Source organism: Maudiozyma barnettii (genome assembly GCF_903064755.1).
Source record: "Maudiozyma barnettii strain CLIB 1767 genome assembly, contig: KABA2_10, whole genome shotgun sequence".
NCBI classification, from domain to species: domain Eukaryota; kingdom Fungi; phylum Ascomycota; class Saccharomycetes; order Saccharomycetales; family Saccharomycetaceae; genus Maudiozyma; species Maudiozyma barnettii.
This window is the reverse complement of record NW_024545247.1, coordinates 249,016-271,350: the sequence shown is the minus strand read 5'-3', so window position 1 is coordinate 271,350 and position 22,335 is coordinate 249,016. Positions and strand designations below refer to the sequence as shown.

Genomic DNA, 22,335 nt, shown 5'->3' with positions numbered 1-22,335 from the left:
GGGATTCATACACTTGTTCTTTCAAAAAACAATAACAATAGTTTAATAAGGATCTAACAAAATCTTCTTTCTTCTGGGTACTGCTTCAGTTACACACACAGTATTATTATTAATTGGGATTGAACGCTTATTTATTTATGTACAAATTACACACATTCAAGAATACAGAAAGGTGTCTACGCGTTTGCCATTGCGCGTTTCTTACAACAATGCATTGATTGACATATATAAATAAGTATATAAGTATATAAATATATAGATATAAGCACCCTCCTTTTACAAGACAGTATCCTCATATTGTTAACTGTAACAACATGTTTGTCACATCTACGGAGAGTTTCAGTGGCGTTCCCAGTAGTGGTGATTGTCAGTGTTTTGTAACGTCCAATCCTCAGGAGCTTCGTCATTAGAACCCTGTTTAGTTTATCATGAGTCACCAACGCCCTTCCATTCATGCTACCATCACATGTTTAACTTATTCTTTCTTGTCGTATAATGTAGTGCGTAATTTACATATTTAAATACCCTTCCTTCACCTTATAAATATATGAACATATTCTGTGTTTCACTGGAAAATGTGAGTTCTCATCACAAAACAAAAGGCATCGGCCCACTTCGAAAATTTATAACCACCCAAAGCAATATAAAAACAGCCTTGGATTTGACAGGCTTACACGGAACAAGAGGTTACAGACAGCAAAAAGTGATTTCATAAACTTCAAGACATCAATCTATTGCACCGTTGCACACTCCAATATGATACACTCTGTACTTATTTGTATGTTCCATTTCACCATCCTTCAATAATATTTCATTCATTTACTAACTGATACAGTTTTTTTCTTGAAACTCATATCTCTAATTAGTTAATAAAAAATGTCAACCAAGACTAGTCAAATTTTACACACCAGTGGACCTACCGAAACAGAAGTTATTACTAGAGCAAGTATATGAGTTAATATCCCAGAGGAATACTGACTTTCAAAGCTCTTTTTTAGTGACCCCTCCATCTTTACTAGATACTGGAAATAATACAACCAAAAATAATGGCAATGACGATGATGGTGCTATTCAAATCATATACAAGAATTACGCAACGTTATTTTTTACATTTATAGTCGATGAACAGGAATCTGAATTGGCAATTCTAGACCTAATACAGACTTTCGTAGAGTCATTAGATCGTTGCTTTACCGAAGTTAATGAATTAGATTTAATTTTCAATTGGCAAACTTTAGAGAGTATACTAGAAGAAATTATACAAGGGGGAATGGTTATAGAGACTGACATAACCAAGATTGTTGGCTCCGTTGATGATCTAAATAAAGCATCTGAGACTACGTCAAATTCAATATCGACCGGAATTAGTGGTGCCTTTCAAGCTTTTGCACAAGGTGGATTTGCTCAATGGGCAACTGGCCAATAGATAGAATTTTAAAAATGATATGCTACTTTCTTTTTTTATTTATTCCCTCTTTATTTATAAGGGGCATGCAAATACTATGTAATAATATATATAAAAAGTGCATATATATATGAATGACGATGAAAACACATTACCAACAAGAAGTAGTAATGGCTCACTTATGCTTTATTGTAGTGATACAGTGCCTTTCAATTATACGAATGGCTGATTTTAATTTAATGTCAGAAAACCCAAATTGCGGTGATATATCATGGATCAATTTTTCTTCCAATTGACATATAACATTAAATCTGTGATTATGAGTGTGTGACATATCCTCGTTTATGTTATCAATTTCTCTTAATTTAGACAATTTGATGAAATTTTCTTGCAACTTTTCAACGGTTGATACTGGATTCGAGTCCCTAAATACTCGTGGGAATGAATCCGATTCTAATGGTACAATTTTTTCTAATTTCCTTTTGGCAATCCTTTGATCAATTGTCAAAGCTTTATTTTCTTCATTCGAATCTCCATATCGTTGACCAGTACTCAAATATACTTTCTCTACCCAATCTAAAAAACTGGATGTGCTATCTTCAGTCCAATTATATGGATCATCATCCTTATATGTAGTTTCATCATCCAAACTAGGATAAAATAAACCTGTCATACGGTCTTCGATATTCATAGTGCCGGAATCAATCCCACCAACGATGGACGTTATCCAATCAGTAGGATAAAGGAATTTTCCATCAGAAGGTTCATCACATATTAATACCAATCGAACAGCTAGGATTAAATATGAGATAGCTCGTATCTCTGGAAAACGATGATAGCTGGTGAAGGTAATATTATCAGATTCAAGGAGAGAAAACGTCTCTTCTCCTTCAATTAATCGAATAATACTTGTAGTAAATAAAAAAAATTCAGGCGGTAATTTTATCGATATAATTTCTTTGAGAATCAAAATTTTAATATTAACCTCACAATTAAATTTTCTGTGGAAGTGAATTTTTGTACAGGTGAAGACAATTTTATTAATCAATTGTCCATCCTTTGGTATCTTTTTCCCACTCAACACCCCTAAATAATAATTGGGAAGCTTATCTCTCCACACTTTTGGTAAAATATGGTTCGCTTTATAGTATGGGAATGTTGTTGCACAGATAAAACGTGTGAAGTCATTAATATATACTGGGAGACCCAAATGAACAGCCGCAAGGTACAGAATGGCAATCATTGAATGAATACTTAATTTTAATCTTGTAACTCCATGGAAACTCCACGCTCGCTCAGAGTCAATATCACCAGAATCACTTAAGTCCTCCTGGGTGGTGTAACGATCTGTATCGTTATCTCCATTACTGAAAAACTCACTGTTTTCTCCTCTATCATTATTCATTATCTTCAGATGCTCCATCCATATAATTTTAACTGTATCTTCAAACTGTTCAGGGAAGTTTTGTTCTTTCATAAGCCAACTTACTTGATGCCGCAGGATGTATTGAAATGATCTGAGGAATAGTTTTCGAGCTTTTTCACCATAAACCTTTTTATCTTTAGATGCATTTTGAGAATGATTTAGCTGCGAATTATTAAAACTTGATTGGAAATTACCCGTTGCACCTGTAGTAAGGTTCAATCTTCTAGTTATTACACCTGCATTTGCCATATTATCTTCGTCATCATTAAATTCGACATCACCTTCCATAACATGACCATATTGACATGTTCGTCGCCCTGCTATGATACGCCATAGCTGCGACGGACAGTTATCGATCCCACACACTGGACCTCTAATAAACGTTGACATCTTAATTGGTTGTTGTGTGTATTGTGTTCTTGTAATGGTCAAGTAATTTTCTTTACATTCGGTTGTTTATAAGTAATGATCCTCATCGCAAATCTTTTGTTGCAATATTTTTTTCGTCTTTCAATATATTTGTCTCTGCATAAAAGATGAAGCGACGACAAAATTATTCACTTTAAGAGGTAACCTAAAGAATCGCTCATTTTTAGGAAGAAGTGTTTCTCTTTTTGAGCCCCAACTGGAAACATTAGTGTGTCAAGGACATTTTCATAGCCTGATTAGGTTATTTCAATAACATATTGGAATAGGAAGCATGATTCAGTACATATAAAGGTGAGATGGAAAAACTATAACTGATTAAACCATACAGCTATCATTTGATGGCTGACTAATCCCAAATAATAAAAACAGATTAATATTTCGAATTACAGTTATGAACAAAATTAAGCATAAGTGTCTTGTGTGTATGAAATTGAAGTTTCTTCTAGAGATAATTAGGAGACACAACAGGCGGATATGTTTGGGATATCCACTCACGAAAATGTAATTACCACCGATGTATTTCTCTCCCTAGGACTATACTATATGTCTCTCAGCAATAATTGTAGTTACTCTTGTATCGAAGTTATATTTTTGGAATGGAACAGAACTTGTTACCCTGGAGCTTATTCCTGTGGAAACAAATAAATGTTAAGGCACATGCGAATATCTTCCTAGTACAATAATAGCGTGCCACCATCCTCTTAATAAATATATTGTAGTGTATTGAATAATTACAAACTTTTCTGTAACTTTTCTTTAAAATTTGTTTTATCGATCTTGCCACATCTAGGAATTTAATATCAATCATTGAAGTGTAATATAAAATATGTATACTTCTCTCATTTCATTGGATTCTAAATTCACTCTTAGTTTACAATTGGAAGCGGCAGTTGTTAAAATTAAGATACTACGAAATAATTCCCTTTGAAATTTAAATGTTGTATTTCTATGGTGCCTATCCCGAGTGGTGAGGCAGTATACTTGCGTACTCGAATGATATAGTACCATAAAATACTAAAGAGGACAGAAAATTAATATATTTTTGAACTTTACATTAGGAAACAAGAGAGTTGCCCCACTAACAAAAAAGACGAATATCCTTATGAGGTATATATTATTGTGATATTACCATTTGACTTAACCACTTTTAAAAGAGGAGCAATTAAACAATTGAATTATTGTTGTTCATCAATAAGTAGACTAGCATTTGTACTATCATGTTACAATGTCTATTAATGTCAATTAGACTATATAAAGTAACATTCAGGACAATTATTCAGGTTTAAGGTGACATATACTGAAACTCTCGTTGTATGACAATTTGTGGTCGTAATTAAGCAAATGCAACAAACAAGATGATTAATGTCATCACTAGATATTATCACAATACACAATGACGAGTGGCATAATCGATAAGGTGACTTTTTTTCGCAAGATGACATAAAAAGAGACCCGAAATATAATATTTACAGAACATTAAATGTTCTACAATATTTAGAATACGTATAGTATAAAAAGAACTATTGATCATCGTATTATTAAGTGTCTCAGTTAAACCACACAAGGCTTGAAGAAATTAATAGAGGAGAAAACTCTGACTCAGATTTTCTACACATATTTTCAACGATAAATACTAAAATTGTTGAAATGTAGCGGTAGCACTAAAAGGCTAGCATTTAGCTTTACCCATCTGAAGGAGAAGGTAGCTAATATAAGTAGAATTTAGAGTGTGCTGCACTACCGTATATATATAATAACAGATGATATATACTGCATAATGTAGTATTTGTTCCCCCTATATTGGGTTTATTGGAGCTACATAGTCCAACGTTACTATGCACAAAAGATGAGCTGTTTAACAACAGCAACTCTGTTTAACAAAAATAACAAACCTAACAATCGTCAACACACCAAAAGTGTAAAAGTTCTGAAAAATATATTGATCTTTATTCTATCCCAAAAACAGAAATGGGCGTGTGGTCTAGTGGTATGATTCTCGCTTTGGGTAATTTAACTCGAATATGTGAGAGGCCCTGGGTTCAATTCCCAGTATGCCCCATTCTTTTTAATTTTTTTACCAAATTAGGCGCCGATTTCCTGGAATCAATTCACATCTCTCCTCAAGGTCTTAGGATATAGTTTTTCTATATGATATTAGAAATAAATGATAATTTTATTTAAACGAAATGTAAAGGTATTTCAAAGTTTTAAATCATACTAAGTGAAAAAGAGTAACAAATCTATCTTATCTTGATTAAAAATATAGGGAATGACAAATATTAAGTGCATATAGAGGAAACGTTCAAATGGTGTTAGGATTATTTTTAAAAAAAAGAAAAATGTACGTATAAATGTGTATTTTTTTTTTCGTGTATATAAGTTTTGCTATAATGAGTAAAATAAACCATCTAAAAATAAATAGATATAGTTAATATATATTAATGATTCGTTATAATTTAAATTTTAAATTTTTTAAGTTTTTCATGTATAATAAAACTTAGAAATCTTCACTAATGGAAAAAGCACCAGTTTCACTCTTAGTGGCTTGAGCCATGACACCGGCCTTTTGGTAGTCGGAAACTCTCTTTTCGAAGAAGTTAGTCTTACCAGCCAAGGAAATGTTTTCCATGAAATCGAATGGGTTTTCGACCTTGAAGTATTTTTCGTTACCGAAGGCAACCAACAATCTGTCTGCGACAAATTCAACGTATTGGTTCATCAAGTCAGCGTTCATACCTAGTAAAGCAACTGGTAAAGCATCCATGAAGTATCTCTTTTCGATTTCGACAGCTTCAGTGACGATTCTTTCGACGACATCTGGAGTTGGCTTGTTCTTCAAATGAGCAAACAATAGACAAGCGAAATCGGTATGTAGACCTTCATCTCTACAAATCAATTCGTTTGAGAAAGTCAAACCTGGCATTAGACCTCTCTTCTTCAACCAGAAGATAGAAGCGAAAGAACCAGAGAAGAAGACACCTTCGATGGCAGCGAAAGCGACCAATCTTTCGGCGAACAAAGCATCGGCATCGTTAATCCATCTTAGAGCCCATAGAGCCTTTTCCTTAATTTGTGGGATAGTTTCAATAGCGTTGAATAGGAACTCGGATTCCTTTGGATCCTTGATATATGTATCAATCAATAGAGAATAAGTTTCAGAGTGAATGTTTTCAATCATGATTTGGAAACCGTAAAAGGCCTTAGCTTCTGGAACTTGAACTTCAGCAGAGAAGTTTTCGACCAAGTTTTCGTTAACAATACCATCGGAGGCAGCGAAGAAAGCTAGAACTCTAGAGATGAAGAACTTTTCGTTAGGGTTCATTCTAACGTTCCAGTCATGTAGATCCTTTGACAAATCAATTTCCTCAGCGGTCCAGAAGGAAGCTTCGGCTCTCTTATAAGCTTGCCAGATTTCGTGATACTTGATAGGTAACAAAGTGTATCTTTCTGGGTCGATGTTCAATAGAGGTTCTTCCTTTTCAGATTCCTTTAGGTTGTGACGTTGAATTCTGTGAGAATGCAAGTATTCTTCATGAGCCTTAGTAGCGTCGTCTATTCTCTTTTCAACAGCAGCAGAACTGTTTTGTTGAGCAGTAGCTAGCTTGTCAACCAAGTTAGACTTGGATTCCTTGATGTCTAGATCAGATAGGGCAGCAGCGGCAGCCTTAGATGGAGTAGGATCGACCATTATGATATATTATATATGTGTTTGTTGGGGAATTTAACTTTTGTTTTTTCCGTTTAACCTCGAATTGAAAATTTATTAGTTCTTAACTTATAACAATAGAAGGATGGTTCTATTAACTATAGGAAGAAGAGGATGCAAAAATAAAAAAAGGTAAAAAATAAAATATAAAATTAAGGGAAGATAATTCGAACAAGATGAGAGAGAGATATAATGATCCTTTAAATATATATACCTTTTTTTTTTTCTTTCCAGAGATTAAGTAATATTATTATTCCCTTAAACTTATTAATTGATATTTAATCTGAAGCCCAAAAAAAGAAAATTTTACTAGGCAAAAAAGATAATAATATAAGGATAGTATGTAGATGAAGTTCTGATGAATAAACCCAATTTAAAAGAAGACGACGTAACAGAAGTCCACACCAATTTACTTTACGCAGACCTAAGAAAAAACAAAAGAAAAGACTTTCACTTATTTAATCTATTGAGAGAGAGAGAGACATGCAGGATTATCTAATTCTTACGAACTTCCACTATTAAAGGATACCGTTGTTTTCTTGTCCCTTTACTGCGTCCGCATCGCTCTCTTCGTCGGTTTCTTTCGGTGGAGCGATAGATATCCACAGCCTTCTTTTGCTTCTTCCCCCCCAAAACCAAAGTTGAAAAATTTGAAAATTTGAAAGTGAAGAGCTTTTTTTTTTCTTGTTTCTCGTTTCTCCAGCAATAAGACGAAATTTAATTATAGACTCACGTAGAAGAGAAATAAGTTCCCAGGCAAAAGGTAATGATGAGACACAGAAAAAGAGAGGGTGGAACACATTAATTATTATTGATAATACTAGTATTTACGTAGCAACCATCGAACATTAAAACTTAAGAATTTAAGAAGAAAATTAAATAATAATAGGTGTACATAGTAACGGGTTTCTATGGCATTGTTTATTATTTTTATTTTTACTACCACATCTCCCTTGAAAAAAAACAGTGCAAAACGTAAAGATAAAAGATCAGAATAACTTCTCGGTCAACCCCCCGAACAAACTAACAATAATTTGTTCTCGTTCCCAATAATACCAATATTAAAATTAAAGACCCGAATATTTGATATATACTTCTTGAATTTCCAGTTAATTTCATATACTTATCGATGTAGACATAATCATTATTAATATTATTATTAATAAGTGGTGTGTTCCACCCCCCTATAATCCACTAAGTAAAAAAGAAGACGAAAATTTTGTACGCAGATCATTTCCAGTTCATTTGTCTTTTTGGGTGGGGGGATGAGAATAACAGAAATGAAAAAATAAATATCCGTTACTATAGCGAAATTATTTTAAGTATGTGAATTGGATATGTTGTTCGCCTGTTTCTCTGTGTAACTATAGTGGTTGCTACGTTAACTTTGTCCTTTTTTTCCTTGAGTGAGAGAAAAGAGGAAAGGAAAAAAAAGAAAAGATGGCCAGTAATGATGTAAGAGATGCCGGGAACAAAGAAAAATTGATACTAGATTTGATTAAACTTTAGGGAGAAAGAATTCAATTATTAATAAAACTTTTAAAATTTGTTTCGTCGTCTTTTGGCTCTTCTTCAGATTGCTCTTCTCTACGTTTCTGCTTTGAACTTCCTAATACCTTTTCAGTACTATCGCTTTCTCGCTCGATGTTTCTTGTTACTATAGAAAAAGAGAGGGGGGGCAACCGTAGGAGAAACCGACGATCCACCCAGAAGGGTAAGGAGGATTAAAAATCACAGAGCCAGGAAATGATGCCCACGGAAATTTTGGTAGAAATGAAAAAGGGGTGGGAGAACTTAGATAATTAATGAGGGTATTACACTCGTTTCTTCTTTCAAAATATGTATATACAATTTTTGAGACGAACAATTCAATTTACTTTTCGAAAGAAAAGAGACCCAAAAGGCAAGAACATTTAAAAAAGATTACTTATGGGGGTGTTTGGTATGCTTTGCAAAATACATCTTACTAAAATCATATGGGTGATGACATAGTTTACTACTGTTTAAATTATATCATTATTCTCCTCTCTTTCTCCGTTGATTTTGATATATACAGATCGTTTCTTTTCTTTTTCTCTACGGTAATTCTTATAGAGTACATTATCCGATTAATTTCTCCAAAAATATTGTATAATCAATTATTTATAATTGTACAGAACTTCCTATTTAAGTGTTGTTGGTGACCTCAACGGTTTTTTGGTTGTTATGGTGACGAAAATGTAAATTATACTGTTTTTGTTGTACTTTACTTCGCGTTTCTTTTTCATTACTTGTCTTTGAAAAAGAAACCATAGCAACCAGAAATGGTTAGTTTTACTACTTACATCTAAATAAGATATTCTACAGAAAAAAATAGTTATTATTAGATAAGCTTTTGACTTTCTCCTTTTCCTTTTCTTTTTTTTTGATGCACCTCCAAATATTTTGGGGTGTGGTTGCTTAGGCAACCAATTCGGATTTTTAAATACAGCTGTCATTTCTGATAAGACAGAGTGGAATGCCAATAAGAGAACAAGAAAATAAGAGGAATATGATGTTATAATGTTTTTTTTCCAGGTGTGATCGTTGCTATGGTGCCAATTTTACGAAGCCCTCATTCTTGAATTGATATTGTATCAGTCACGAAAATTAACATACAACATACTCTCTTTTCTTTTGGAGAACCAAATTTGAAAATTGAACTGACAGATCTAGCCTTTCACAGAGTATCTTTCTTCTTTACATCGTATAGTCTCAATCCACTCACTCTTCCTTAGAATTATTATTTTTTATTTCTTTCAAGAAAATAGTATTTACTGGTTGACACACATCATTTTTTAATCATTTAACGTGGTGGACTGACCCCTTAACTTAGCATACGAAGTTAAGAAGTTAGGTTATCACCATCATTGGGTTCTCTTTAACAAAAACTCATCGCTTAATTAATTTGTTCTTCCTCCATTTTTCCGTATTTTGAAATTTAATTTGATAACGCGTTATGGTTCCTACAATTAAATGGAGTGACGGAAAACAAGTAGAGACATTCCAAACAAACAAACAAACAATAGAGAGATCTCTAAGAATATAACGCACAACTACGCGCAAGTTCAGATTAATACTAAAACAATTCTTGAATTTGACAGCTCATCGATTCCAAATTTGTATTGTCAGTCCGTACTGCTTCAATAGGCATTCAATATCTCATCAAATAAACACTTCAATTTCCTGTAAGAAGAGTTGAAGATGGGAATTATGTTCAGAGTGACAATAGAAGCCTCAAAAATGGAAAGGCAAAGATTGGAATAACACTTTCTAGTTCTTTAAAGAAAAAATCGTTTAAAACCAAAACAAGAACCATCGAGAAATACCATTAATAATAGAAAGTTGCTACAATCGGCAAAAAAGTAACGACAACTGCAGGATTTGAACCTGCGCGGGCAGAGCCCAAAAGATTTCTAATCTTTCGCCTTAACCACTCGGCCAAGTTGCCTTTATTCGTAAAAGAGGGATTAGGTTGCCTAGTCAAAATTGTAAAAAATAATTCCGAAGTCTTCTTAAAAATTCATATTTTTAAATTTTTCTGTTGATATAGAATGACAAGAGAGTAGATCTGAATAGAATTTGGATTGTGAATATCTGCTATTTATAAAGTGTTAAATATAGCGGCAGCATTTGTTAAAATATAGCGGCAGCAGACATAATAGAGTTAGATCTTGATTCGTTCATTATTTATAGTGTTAGGTAGAGCGGAGTAGGTGTAGACTGAATACCAATGTTTAAAATATAGCAAATATTATTTGTTATACTTTTCTTAAATTCTAAGCTAAATTCCATTCGTTCTATAAATTATATAATGTCGGAAATACATTATAAGAGGGATAATGACCAAGGTTATGGTATGATGCTAGGTTCATCGGGCAACAACTTAATAATAGATTACTTGCGCTACTGTCGAGTGAGTTTATAATCACAACAATGATATATCCAACATGTAGAGAATCTGAGATAGAGTGTTTGCCTCTATTAGTCTCTTCAAGCTTTACTTTATTTAATTCGGACATTTTTCATACGATAATCGATCAGTCTCTTTATATTATATATAATTTATAGAACAAATAGAATCTAACTTCGAATGTAAGTTCAGAATTCTTTGTCTTTATATATGTTTTATTCTAATCTCAATTGAGGTTCGAATTATACTTTGTTTCATAATGCGATTAACTTTGTTTCATGTTGCCACATATTTTGTTTCATATTTTAACACGCTTCATAATAACTGTGCTTAAAGGTAGTTCTTTACCTATTGAAATTAAGTGTTGTGCATATTACTCTTAATTTCTGACACAACATATATAAATAGAACAATATTTCATTTATGAATATAATTGTTTCCATAATTTACTTTATATATTTTTATATAAGATATAAAAAATCAGACGACTATAAGTTGATTTTATAATATAATAAAAATTGTTCAGTTAAATAGAAGATGTCTAATATTCAATTTTCCCATCATATAAAATACAAAAAACCACTTCCAAATAAAAGAAAAGTATAATATATACACTTTGCCTTCTTAGCATACATTGTCAAGCTAATACCTACATCTCTCTACCTGCCACTATATAAAATGAACGAAACTAGAACTAACTTTACTATGTCTGCTTCAGCTCAAGATACAGATATTCTTTTAAACTATAGAACTCCAAACAATTCAATCATAGTTATGGCGAGTATTAAAATATGGTGTTACCATTTTCAGCAGAATAAATGCCTCATGAAGTAGTATACGTTCTATTTTAGGATCCCAAAATTCTTACCTAGCTTTTCCCTAAGCCTACCATATAAGTCCACTAGAAGTGACGCCTGTTATGCGCTAACAAGATATGCCATATGTACTAATAATGACTAAACATTAAATAAAGAAATGATGAAAGAAATATTAGGTAATAAGAGAAATAGTATTTAAAGAAAAAAATTAATATATAATAGGAAGAAATCGCTTACAATTAGGTAAACTAGAATAACCCATATATTTTGCTCTATTTTAACATCAGAACCCATGCTACGCCTATTCCTCTCTATCTGTCACTAAATATAATAAACAAATATAGATACAACTACCTTATGCCTACTTCAGCTCAAGAAGAAACTAAAATAAAATGGAAGAAGAAAATTTACAACAAATTAGAAGTGGTTATAATCTGACGTTTGACTTGCTGAATCGATTAAGCACAAATAATATTTTTTTGGTCGAAGCATTTTAATGTAGCTATTGTCAAAATTCTAATTTTTCAGCGAGCTGATTATCGAGAAAAATAAGAAGGTAAAAAAAGGTTCATAAATTAGTTTTTTATTTTTCAATGATCACGAAATATAAATATATATATATGTTGAAGGGTTGAGAGTAAAACAATAAATACACCAACATTAGGACCGAAACTGAACCGTTCAGTATACCAACAAATATTTAAGGCTCAATGTCAACACACTTCAGTCTGTTGAGAGACCATCGTCTCTATGTTCTTAGATTATATCGCTACACGTTAAGAACCACTAGACACAATATAAATTCTATTATTTATAGAAATCACATACTCGACAAAGTAAAGGAAAGAATTACGAACAACAGACTCAATAAATCTAGTTGGGCCGTGCATAATTTATTAGAAAAGTTGGAGTCGCTGAATTGTGCTATACAGAAAAATGATTACAATCAAGTTAGAAGATTACTAACAGATCCTAAGGTAGATCCTAATTTGAAATTGATTAAGACCTCTATTAATGAAATCAAGCTAAATGCCAAACCACCTCAACAAGATCCAAAACTGTTGATACAATCTAATATTCTAGATAAATATATGAAGATCAAACAATCAGACCATTTATTGCCTGCTCAAATATCGAAGAAGATTAAAAGAAACCTTCTGTTACCAATAGCACTTGATTGGCATTCTAGAAATAAAATAGATAGAATTCAAAAACAACTTGATAAGGGAATACCAGAAGTATACCTTAGTTATACAAAAGCTGGCCCAAGTACAATCTGGTTTGTTAGATCCCCTGTAAATAAACAGAAAGCCCAGTCAAGAAAATTAAGTTCCCTTATTTCAAAAACAAAAAAAGAAAACCAGGATGTTCTGGATGGTATAGTGGCATGCGAGAAAAATGCTCAATGGGCTCTTTCAGAAGCAATTTGGGAAGAATATCTTGCGAATGAAAATCTTCCAAACTTTAACAATATTAGTGAACTTTTATCAAGGGTTGAAAAGATCGAAAAAACAAAACAGCTGGTGAGCTCTACTGTCGTAACAAATAATTTACAATATAAAGATGGAATGCCAGTCACGGTTTTATCGTGGCTATCTCCCATTTCTAACGTCATTACCGAACTTAACAAAAGTTTATATGAGAGAGCAGCTTCCTTTGAGAAGTTCAAAAAAGAGGTTTTATTAAAGGATGGACATGTTGAATATTATAAAGAGAAGACAGCAACTATGCATCTAAAACGTAAGAAAAGATTTGAGAATATGCTGAAAAATGATATACCTAATGCATTTACTTTTGAAAAAGATCATAATTTATATTCTATTTTGGAAAATAACAAATTTTAAATACCTAATACCTGTTTCATGACGTATAAAAATCATTGTTTCTTTATTAAAAACAATCCTTACCTATGTATACTTTACATACTTTTACCTTAATCTAAATATATTCATATCAGTGGTCAGTGAATTTACGTCATTTTCAATAACTTTATCTTGTAGTAACTCCTCAAAGAGAATCATTCTTCCTGGATTCTTTTCACCTGCACTTAATTGTCTTTTCCATAACTCCAACCCACATCTTGGAAATTGGGCTAACTGTGTGATGACAAATTGGGAACAATCAAAGTGATAATCCCCGCAATAGTCTGCCAAATAACCGTTTGGTAATGTATTAGATATTTCTTTAGAACACAATGGGTAAGCACATCTGTGGTTCATATGCCTTTCTCTCACAAGTACATTATAATCAGTTATATTTATCAAAGCTAAAACACATTTGAAAGTCGTTGAATCAACGCAATATGACTGTGATAGAAGAGCGAGAATATTTGAAATAACATCATTGGAATTTGGAGTATTGAATACAAATTGGGTCAGCTCGTATAAGGAAGTCATTTGGGTGTTGCATATATGTGAATCAGGCTTTTTTTTAGTTTGACCCATGAGTTTTTTCGTTGAACTTCAATTCACTCCCCTTATAGCTGAAAAATTATCTAAAAGTTAATTTAGCAAATGTAATCAAAGAAATATTAACATAAAAAAGAAGAAAAAACAAGTTGGTAAAACAGGTGTCAACCAACTGTTCGACAAAGAACCCGTAAAAAGATCTATAAATATTAGTGAATATATTATTGTATATATAAAGGTCTGTAGATTCATAAAAACGAATTCAGATACTATGGAATTTCAACTTCGGGAGCGCATTAGGTATGTTGTTACTCACAGTAGTAATAACCTCTGCCTTTGTTATATCTTTTTGCTTATTTTTACTCTTCGAAGTCTTGGTAATAAACTGTCCGGATACCCACGGTACTTTATCTTTAGGTTTGAGGCCTTGTATATCTACTTCTAAATTGAAATGTTCGATAAAACTTCTTTCATGGACGTTTATACTAGAGTTGTATATCAGAAATTCATTAAGGATCGATACTGTACTCCAGTATGAAAATTTTCTTAGACAGGCTACTACTAGAGATGTGATCAACTCTCCATTGTGACAATGCATATATATGGGGTAATTTCGCCGATCTACTAGGAAAGCAACACACTCAATGACTGTATCATACTCTATTGGTACAGTCTTCTTCTTTCTTTTTACTTTCTTTGTTTTATCTTTAGGAGGTTTATCATTACATTTTATATGCTTCATTTTAATGTCATTCTCTTTACAAAATGCAGTCATGGTCTCATCTAGCGGTTCTGGTGTCAATGATAGTATGTATTTCAACCTCAATCGTTTTAGAAATGGGATGTTAATTTCCCTTGGCGAAGAGCCCCTATATAGGTTTAATTGAACTGTATTGAAGTGCAATGGTGTAACAAGTGACATCCGTATTTTTAGGTTCTACCTTAGTGTGTGATTGCACCTTGAATGTTTAAGAAAATGCAAATAACTGTGATTCTCAGAAAACAGGATCAAAATTGTTGAAAAGCTAGGTGAATACTTGACGTAAACGTATCGCCCTAGGATTTACTCCTTTTGAAGATGCAAATACTTAAAAGACGCAATGAAGTCCTTTTCTTAATTATATACCCACCCTTTCTTTTCCAACTATGTTGCATGCCAAATCACACCAAAATAATCACCAAGGTTAAATTTCATCTCGCACTCCTCGCGAATATTTTTTTGAGGTGAAGCCCAAGTCAATGAAGTCATGAACATTGATCTCATTATCTGAAAGGGTCAGTTGCTACTTGGAGGAATCTTTAGTTTTGCTTTTAATGTGTTTTAAGTTTGGTTATTCCTTATATTTCTCAAAAGTATATAATCTAGTGTACAAACATTACAGAAGAAATGAAGATGGTACTATCTGAGATATAATAATTGTAAGCAAATGTTAACATATCAGATATTCTCCTAGAATCGTCTTCCTGTTGTACAATAGGGATTTTAAATAGTCTGACATGTGCTTATAATCGTTAAAAAATGATAGTATTATTCGAAAAGGAACATATTTCAAATCGAAACCAATATTTACTCCTGCTAAGTTCCATAAGTTTGAACAAATGGTCACTGGTTTGATGATTAAATATGGGATATTTATTACAAATGGATGACCAATAGAAGGAAGGAAATATTCAAACCATATACTGAAAATAAACAGCTTATTCAGTTAATATCTATCCCGTTGCAACCTTTCTATACGCCATTTTAAAATTATTTTTACAAGTGATAGGTACTGACTTACGTGATCTCCTCTTCATCCCTTCCGTAATAAAAGAGAATATAAGAAATACTTTAACTTTTCCTGATAGTCGAACAAAGCAGAACAATATGGAATTTTATTAAGTTATATAGAAGAGCAAAACAGGTATGCACGATAGACTGACGATAGACCTTAAGTCAGTTTGCTAAACGGTTGGCACAAAACTGTTCAATTAGTGAAGCGTAAGACGGTTTATTTATTTGTCGTTCAAGATCCAATACAATATATTCCAATTCTGTTCATCAAGTCTTCAGATGAAAACATTAAAAGTATCTAGGCAAAATTTACTTCTTTATTTAGATTTAGAAATGATAGGCTGTTAACTACCTCCCCACTGCAAAAGAAACAGCATAGCCATTATCCAACAGAGCTTAATCTGTTATGTCGATTTAGTTCCAATGTATCTTTTAAAGATTCTCAAAGGAAATGTGATTTTTTTTAGTTTGACGTAATATCGATTGATGTGCTATCCAAATCGCTCAATCATTTCTAAAGCCCTGTAATCCTTACCAAGAGCTACGATAATAGCCCTACATACCATTAACACATCATTACTTCCTTTAGATACTCTGGTTAAATATTTGACATCTAACACACATTTATACGTTTACCTAGAAATTAGAGACTAAACATTAATAGATGAAATACCTGATGGTGTTTCAGTATCACCAGTATAAGAACCATTGTTCAATCAATTAGAATAATCTGTAAAATAAATAAATAAATAAATAAATAAATAAATAAATAAATAAATAAATAAATAAATAAATAAATAAATAAATAAATAAATAAATAAATAAATAACATATCTGTGAACTATCAAAACCTCTTGGATGGTAATATAATGTTTTCAGAAAATCATATAAGTATAAAAATTGCAATGTTATAGTGAAATGTTTATTTGTTACGTATAAAACGGACCCATTAGTATCAATTGTTCTTCAGCAAAAGATGTTTAATATCAGTGTTTATGACACTAATGTCAATAATTATGTCAGATTTACATAAGAAAATAAATTGATAAAAGGAACTGGCGCTTCTTGGGAAAGAAAATTGTAAGGTAGTCAATTCTGAAAACTTTACTGTATTTGTAAATTTATGGCAAGATATCTTACATGTCTCATAGATTAGTATTAAGATATCTTCACATACATCGACTAACATCTGGAATAACGTTAAGTTTCTTTAAATATTATTTAGTATAGTGAAATAAGTTTCTTGTTCAATCCGTAAATATGGTACTTGAAATTAAATTGAGAAACAGAAAATCTTTGAGAATATGTTTCAGAAGGACCATTATTCTTGCCCCTTACCAATTTTATTTGTAGTTAACTTGATACACATTGAAAATGGAATAAAACGGTGGATTTGATTCTCGCCTTCTGGTATGTATAATTGTTAATAGGAAGAACTTATTGGCCAATTTTTCCAAAGTAGTTACTCAGTTGCATATACATACCACTGACACAATTTCCCAATACTTCAATATACTCTCTTTCATTAATTTAACTCTTTACTTTGCTCTAAAATTGATTCAATTGCCGGTCTTTGCGTGGCATACTATTTCCTGTCATAAACCGCTTAGGGTACCTGTACAAACAAAATTGACGAATTCGTTCCGTCCATTTTTAAATGTCATGACTACTACCAACTAGGAGGAAGATAAAAATTGGGAGTAAGGAAAGAGATCATGGTATAACAATATCAGATATATCTCAATACCATTTAATATACAATTAGAATTGGAAAAATTACAGTTATGGATTTTTATTACGAACATCAAACCCCCGTGGAGACACCATCAGCAGGTACCCCTGCTCCCAAGGATGAAAAGACAAACGAGGTCTTTTCAAAATTCGAAAATGAATTAAGTAGTGCATATGATAAAACTGCTCAAAGCATCAAAACTATCATGAATGATGATGATAAAGAGGATATTAGTTTAAACCTGCCAATAGATGAAGCTACATCTCGAAAGGCACAGGAAATACTTACTTCTATGGACGAAAATCTTGCCAAAGTAGAGAATATGGCTACCTCCTACTGGGATACGGTTAAGACATCTGGATTTTGGTCTAATATTACAGAGAATTTGGGTTCTCAATTTGATAAGGCTGTTCAGATAACCTCCGAATCGTTAAGTACAGGTCACACTGAAGGAAATTCAAGCACCGTTAACACACAAACTATTGCTGGTAATAGAACAGAAGCAGAATTGAGTGAACTTTCAACTAATAAAGAAATTTATCTTAAAATTGGGAAGGATAAAGGTGAATATTTAGATATTGACTCTAAAACCGAAGAAATCAGTGACATTTTGAAATCCAATAAAGAATTAGAAATCTTGATGAACTCATTAGTTCCTCAACAAATTTCTTACGTTGATTTTTGGAATATATATTTGAATAAAAGGGACGAAATCTTGAAAAGGGAAGAGACTAGAAAGAATATTCTTACCGCAAGCTCTCAAAACAAAAAAGTTGAAGAAGAGATTAATTGGGATGATGAAGACGAACATGCTGAAAATGACGAAAAAGTACGCGAAAAGAATGAGAAATCCACCAACGAAGAAGACATAGGGAACGAAAGTAGTACTTCTACGAAAGATGAGTCCCTAGTGATCGTCTCGAAAAGTGATATCAAGGAAGAAGAGAATAAAACTAACGAAAAAGAAGAAAATGATGATGATGAAGAACAAGAAGACGACGACGACTGGGAGTGAGACATACCACCAACTTATTTGTTTAATTTACATATGGTCTAGGTTACTTTCGTTATAATGTGTAGATTGTCGAATTATCCTTGACCATCGATATATAAGAATATATATGTCTGTTTTGCATTTTGTGTTATAATAAAAACCACCATATTCTATTTTACCGGTCTAGCCGTTTTTGAAATGTTTAATTATTTTGTGTAGGGAAACGCCTTATGGTGAACTTTTAAAATAACAATTATATACTTCTCCATCTAATAAATGAAGGACAAGTCCATTTAGATAATGATCTTAGGATTATTTATTACGAATACACACTGTTATAAATTGTATATTCTATGATAAAACAATACATAAGCACTGGATGTAATAGGCTCATTATGATTTTTTATTGGTCTAAATGCCGTGTCATCGAAGTAATGCCAACTATTCTTGATACCCTTATCAACATATGCTGTATAGTGTCCACCCTGTAGACTGCCGAAATGACATGCGACACCGTATAACTTATAATTAAAAGGTGCGACTTGACCTCTTGCAGGTAACTCATCTGTGACACCGGGAGGTAAATTCCCATCGAAATCATCTGGCCAGAATTTTGTCAAATCCAATGTGAAGGGGTAGTTTATGAAAGAATTGTTTTTATTCATTCGATTATCAAATCTCTTCAAATGGATAATTAAATTTCTTGGAAGTCTGGTTATTGTTAGTTGTTTTGTTGAGGGTTGCTTCTTTTTACAATGCGGACATGACCATTGCTCATCAGTTTCTAAATTCTCACATTTTGTAAAATCTTGGAAACAATCTAAAATATTACAATTTTTTTTATTGGGAATTGGAACTGACAAAACCGAGAACGGTTGGTAAGTTGTCGATGTATGGTTACACACTTTGCATTGTAAACGAGATGCATACTGGCCCTGGAATAAATCAACTATTACACTGAAGTCAGTGGTCAAATACCTTTCCCATTCAATTGAGGATGCAATACGGTAAGATAATTTCTCCCTCAATTCTTCTGCTTGGTTTGACAATTCCTTCAGAGGAGGATTTCCACCACATTGGTTTAAGTCTTCATGAAGACCATCTAATAGAAATTGGCAGAATTCTTGACAATCTTGTTGGCACATATCCTTGAATGTCGAATTAATAGAACCACATGCAAATTTAAACTGATCTGGTCTCACGGGAATTTTCTTCTTCTTCTTCTTTGAATGATCACTTCCAGTCGTAATTGTTCCCTTATCATGCATGGTATGAACCAATCTTGCAAAATTCTTTGCTAACACACCTTTAGAACCTAATTTACTATTAAGATTAATATGTTTCTCATATGAATCGTTCAAAAATATTTTTGTTAATTCATGTGTTCCAAGTACACATTGAATTATGCAATTCAAGTAACAAGAATTACCCATATTTTCCAAACCCGTTAAAAAATCCAATTCCGTACCTTTTTGATAGGATGACACATTCTTCAATACATCCTTTGATGAACCAGCCATCAATTCTTGTTGTTTATAAGGAGATGTTGCTGAAAAAGAAGAACTCGAAGGTCTGGCAGGTAGTCTAGGAATGTCAGGTAAATGTTTTGTAAACGAATAGTCTAGATGGTCTGGGGATGTTTGTTGTCCAGTTGTAATAATGTTGTTATCTGAAGTGTTTAATGATGCAATATTTGCAAACATACCTGATTTAAGTGTCGAACTTTCGTTGAAACTTTGGGAACGAGAATGGAGTGCCGAAACAGGACTCGAATACGGTGAAAATCCTCTTCTTCCAGGAATATTACTGGAACGGACAGGACTATATGCAGTCGAGTCGTTGGATAATGACATTGCTTCCATACCACTATTTAATAGCGATGAAGCATCGGGATAGTCTATTGGGTTGGATGCATAGAGTTGTGACATACGACGAGATGAATATGATAGAGAAGATGAGTTGTGTGGATAAGACAGTGATGACTGATCATCTTGAATCGATAATGGAGGTGCCGAAATTGCCTGTACACCCCCTGCTGAGTTAACAGAGCTTCCAGAGGAACTTCTAAAATTGGTAAATATTCTTTTGAAACTAGAGGTTCTTTGTGGACCTTTATCCTGTTTTCCTCCCTTTGAAATTTGTTGATCATGCATTGCATAACCTCCTGTCGATGCAGGTGAATTAGTCATCATATTTTGAATAGATTTGTTAGCATCTTGTTGTGCTATGCTTGGCGTCGCCTTTGGGAATTCTTGCAGATTTAAACGGGATGTATTCCCATTAATATAAATGGCATTATCATCAATAGCATCTATTCTTTTAGTTTTTATAGAGGTTAAACTATCTGTTTTTCCACCAACTTGTATCCAGTTCTGAATACCATCATGTAATGTAAATATTTTTGAATTTTCCAAAGGTTTATCAAATGATTTATTTATTAGCATATTTTGTAGCATATTTTGTTTTTGTTTTCCAAATCCATTTTCAATACTCTCATCGGTGTATAACACAATAAATTTAAATTTATCTCTCTTTTGAAACAATTTTATTTCATCATTCGGACTAGTGATTAAGGATTTCCTTTCAAGTTCATAATCAGAATACGATTCTTTAAATGATACAGGTTCAATGCAAACAATGTTATCAAATGAGATATGACATTTATTAAATTCAAGTCTGGGTCGTATATCTATCACAAGAGTTGATGATTTTTTATTTGTTAACAATGTCCTGAGTTGATCCACTGAAATTGTGTGACCAGTTTCCAGAGGAATTTCTTTATTTATATCAGTGTCATTATGTTGTGTACTCTCCTCCAATTTTAAGTTGGGTATGGTATGTTTTTTAATAAATAATTTTATTTTGGCAATGCTATCATCTTGAACTAAAGTATTCACTAAAGTGTTATAAATTTCGATAATTTCTTTATTTTTATTTTGTTTAACGGTTTGTAAATCCTTTTCATTTTTAATTTTAATAAACGATGGTAAATTTGGTATTCTTATCAATACTGTAATATGAATAATTTTATAATAAATATATGCTGATTCGAAAATCTTAAAAGTCCTTAATTTTTCTTGGATATCCATATTTTCAATATGCCCTGGGTTAACAAATAAACCTAGTTTCTTAATTCGCTTACATTCGTCTTTGTAATTAGATAGTGTATCTATGCATTCTTGAAGTACGGCTTTTAAATCATTTGATTTATCAATATCGGTAGATTTATTATTTCTTGAGATAAAAGTTCCAGCAATTTCAGATAACCGTACTATGGAAGTACAATATATTTCATCGTGTTTCATTGTGGTCATCTTCTATATTTAAAATACTTTTTATCAACAGTTGAAGACAATAATTTTGAGTTTGTGATAGAATGTCAATATGTATGTACGCAAAAATTTATCTCGAGGTGTCAAATGTTATTAATAAGGGGACTCAAAAGACACTCGGTTAAATAGTATGCTGTTAAAGAACTTTTTTTATAGCTTTTATTGTTCCTCAGTAATAGTTTTATTGTATTTGAAATTAAACGGTAAAATCGAGATCCATATATATATATGTATACATGTATATGTGTGGGGTGTATAATATTTTATGCTCTGACAATAATATAGGAAACAAACACCGTATCAAATCAATAGTATTACGTATTAGTCAGTTCAGTACTGTGAGTAAGCAAAATACGAATGTTTTTTTTTAATACTGTAAC

The 22,335-nt window shown here is 32.4% G+C and overlaps 8 protein-coding genes and 2 non-coding genes across 10 annotated transcripts; 4 read left to right on the top strand and 6 right to left on the bottom strand.

Annotated features, from left to right (window-relative positions):
• Positions 1–756: 756 nt before the first annotated feature.
• APS3 (Aps3p) lies at positions 757–1,426 on the top strand (the record flags this gene model as incomplete). The annotated part of the gene is made up of 2 exons (XM_041552502.1): positions 757–778; positions 867–1,426. 2 exons carry the CDS (start codon positions 757–759, stop codon positions 1,424–1,426), a joined length of 582 nt encoding a protein of 193 aa, XP_041408436.1.
• Positions 1,427–1,580: 154 nt separating this feature from the next.
• On the bottom strand, positions 1,581–3,221 carry RRN7 (Rrn7p; the record flags this gene model as incomplete). Its single annotated transcript, XM_041552501.1, has 1 exon — positions 1,581–3,221. One exon carries the CDS (start codon positions 3,219–3,221, stop codon positions 1,581–1,583), a length of 1,641 nt encoding a protein of 546 aa, XP_041408435.1.
• A 2,009-nt stretch (positions 3,222–5,230) lies between these two features.
• KABA2_10S02684 lies at positions 5,231–5,318 on the top strand. Its single transcript is given in 2 exon segments — positions 5,231–5,267; positions 5,282–5,318. It is a non-coding gene; the product is annotated as a tRNA-Pro (tRNA).
• Positions 5,319–5,757: 439 nt separating this feature from the next.
• RNR2 (ribonucleotide-diphosphate reductase subunit RNR2) lies at positions 5,758–6,948 on the bottom strand (the record flags this gene model as incomplete). The annotated part of the gene is made up of 1 exon (XM_041552500.1): positions 5,758–6,948. The coding sequence occupies one exon, from the start codon at positions 6,946–6,948 to the stop codon at positions 5,758–5,760; it is 1,191 nt and encodes a 396-aa protein (XP_041408434.1).
• A 3,405-nt stretch (positions 6,949–10,353) lies between these two features.
• KABA2_10S02640 lies at positions 10,354–10,435 on the bottom strand. The gene has a single exon. It is a non-coding gene; the product is annotated as a tRNA-Ser (tRNA).
• Positions 10,436–12,425: 1,990 nt separating this feature from the next.
• Positions 12,426–13,559, top strand: RRG1 (Rrg1p; the record flags this gene model as incomplete). Its single annotated transcript, XM_041552499.1, has 1 exon — positions 12,426–13,559. The coding sequence occupies one exon, from the start codon at positions 12,426–12,428 to the stop codon at positions 13,557–13,559; it is 1,134 nt and encodes a 377-aa protein (XP_041408433.1).
• An 84-nt stretch (positions 13,560–13,643) lies between these two features.
• On the bottom strand, positions 13,644–14,159 carry KABA2_10S02596 (Rtr1/RPAP2 family protein phosphatase; the record flags this gene model as incomplete). Its single annotated transcript, XM_041552498.1, has 1 exon — positions 13,644–14,159. One exon carries the CDS (start codon positions 14,157–14,159, stop codon positions 13,644–13,646), a length of 516 nt encoding a protein of 171 aa, XP_041408432.1.
• A 226-nt stretch (positions 14,160–14,385) lies between these two features.
• Positions 14,386–15,045, bottom strand: OCA6 (protein-tyrosine-phosphatase; the record flags this gene model as incomplete). Its single annotated transcript, XM_041552497.1, has 1 exon — positions 14,386–15,045. One exon carries the CDS (start codon positions 15,043–15,045, stop codon positions 14,386–14,388), a length of 660 nt encoding a protein of 219 aa, XP_041408431.1.
• Positions 15,046–17,681: 2,636 nt separating this feature from the next.
• Positions 17,682–18,644, top strand: DOS2 (Dos2p; the record flags this gene model as incomplete). Its single annotated transcript, XM_041552496.1, has 1 exon — positions 17,682–18,644. One exon carries the CDS (start codon positions 17,682–17,684, stop codon positions 18,642–18,644), a length of 963 nt encoding a protein of 320 aa, XP_041408430.1.
• Positions 18,645–18,958: 314 nt separating this feature from the next.
• On the bottom strand, positions 18,959–21,937 carry DOA4 (ubiquitin-specific protease DOA4; the record flags this gene model as incomplete). The annotated part of the gene is made up of 1 exon (XM_041552495.1): positions 18,959–21,937. The coding sequence occupies one exon, from the start codon at positions 21,935–21,937 to the stop codon at positions 18,959–18,961; it is 2,979 nt and encodes a 992-aa protein (XP_041408429.1).
• Positions 21,938–22,335: the final 398 nt, after the last annotated feature.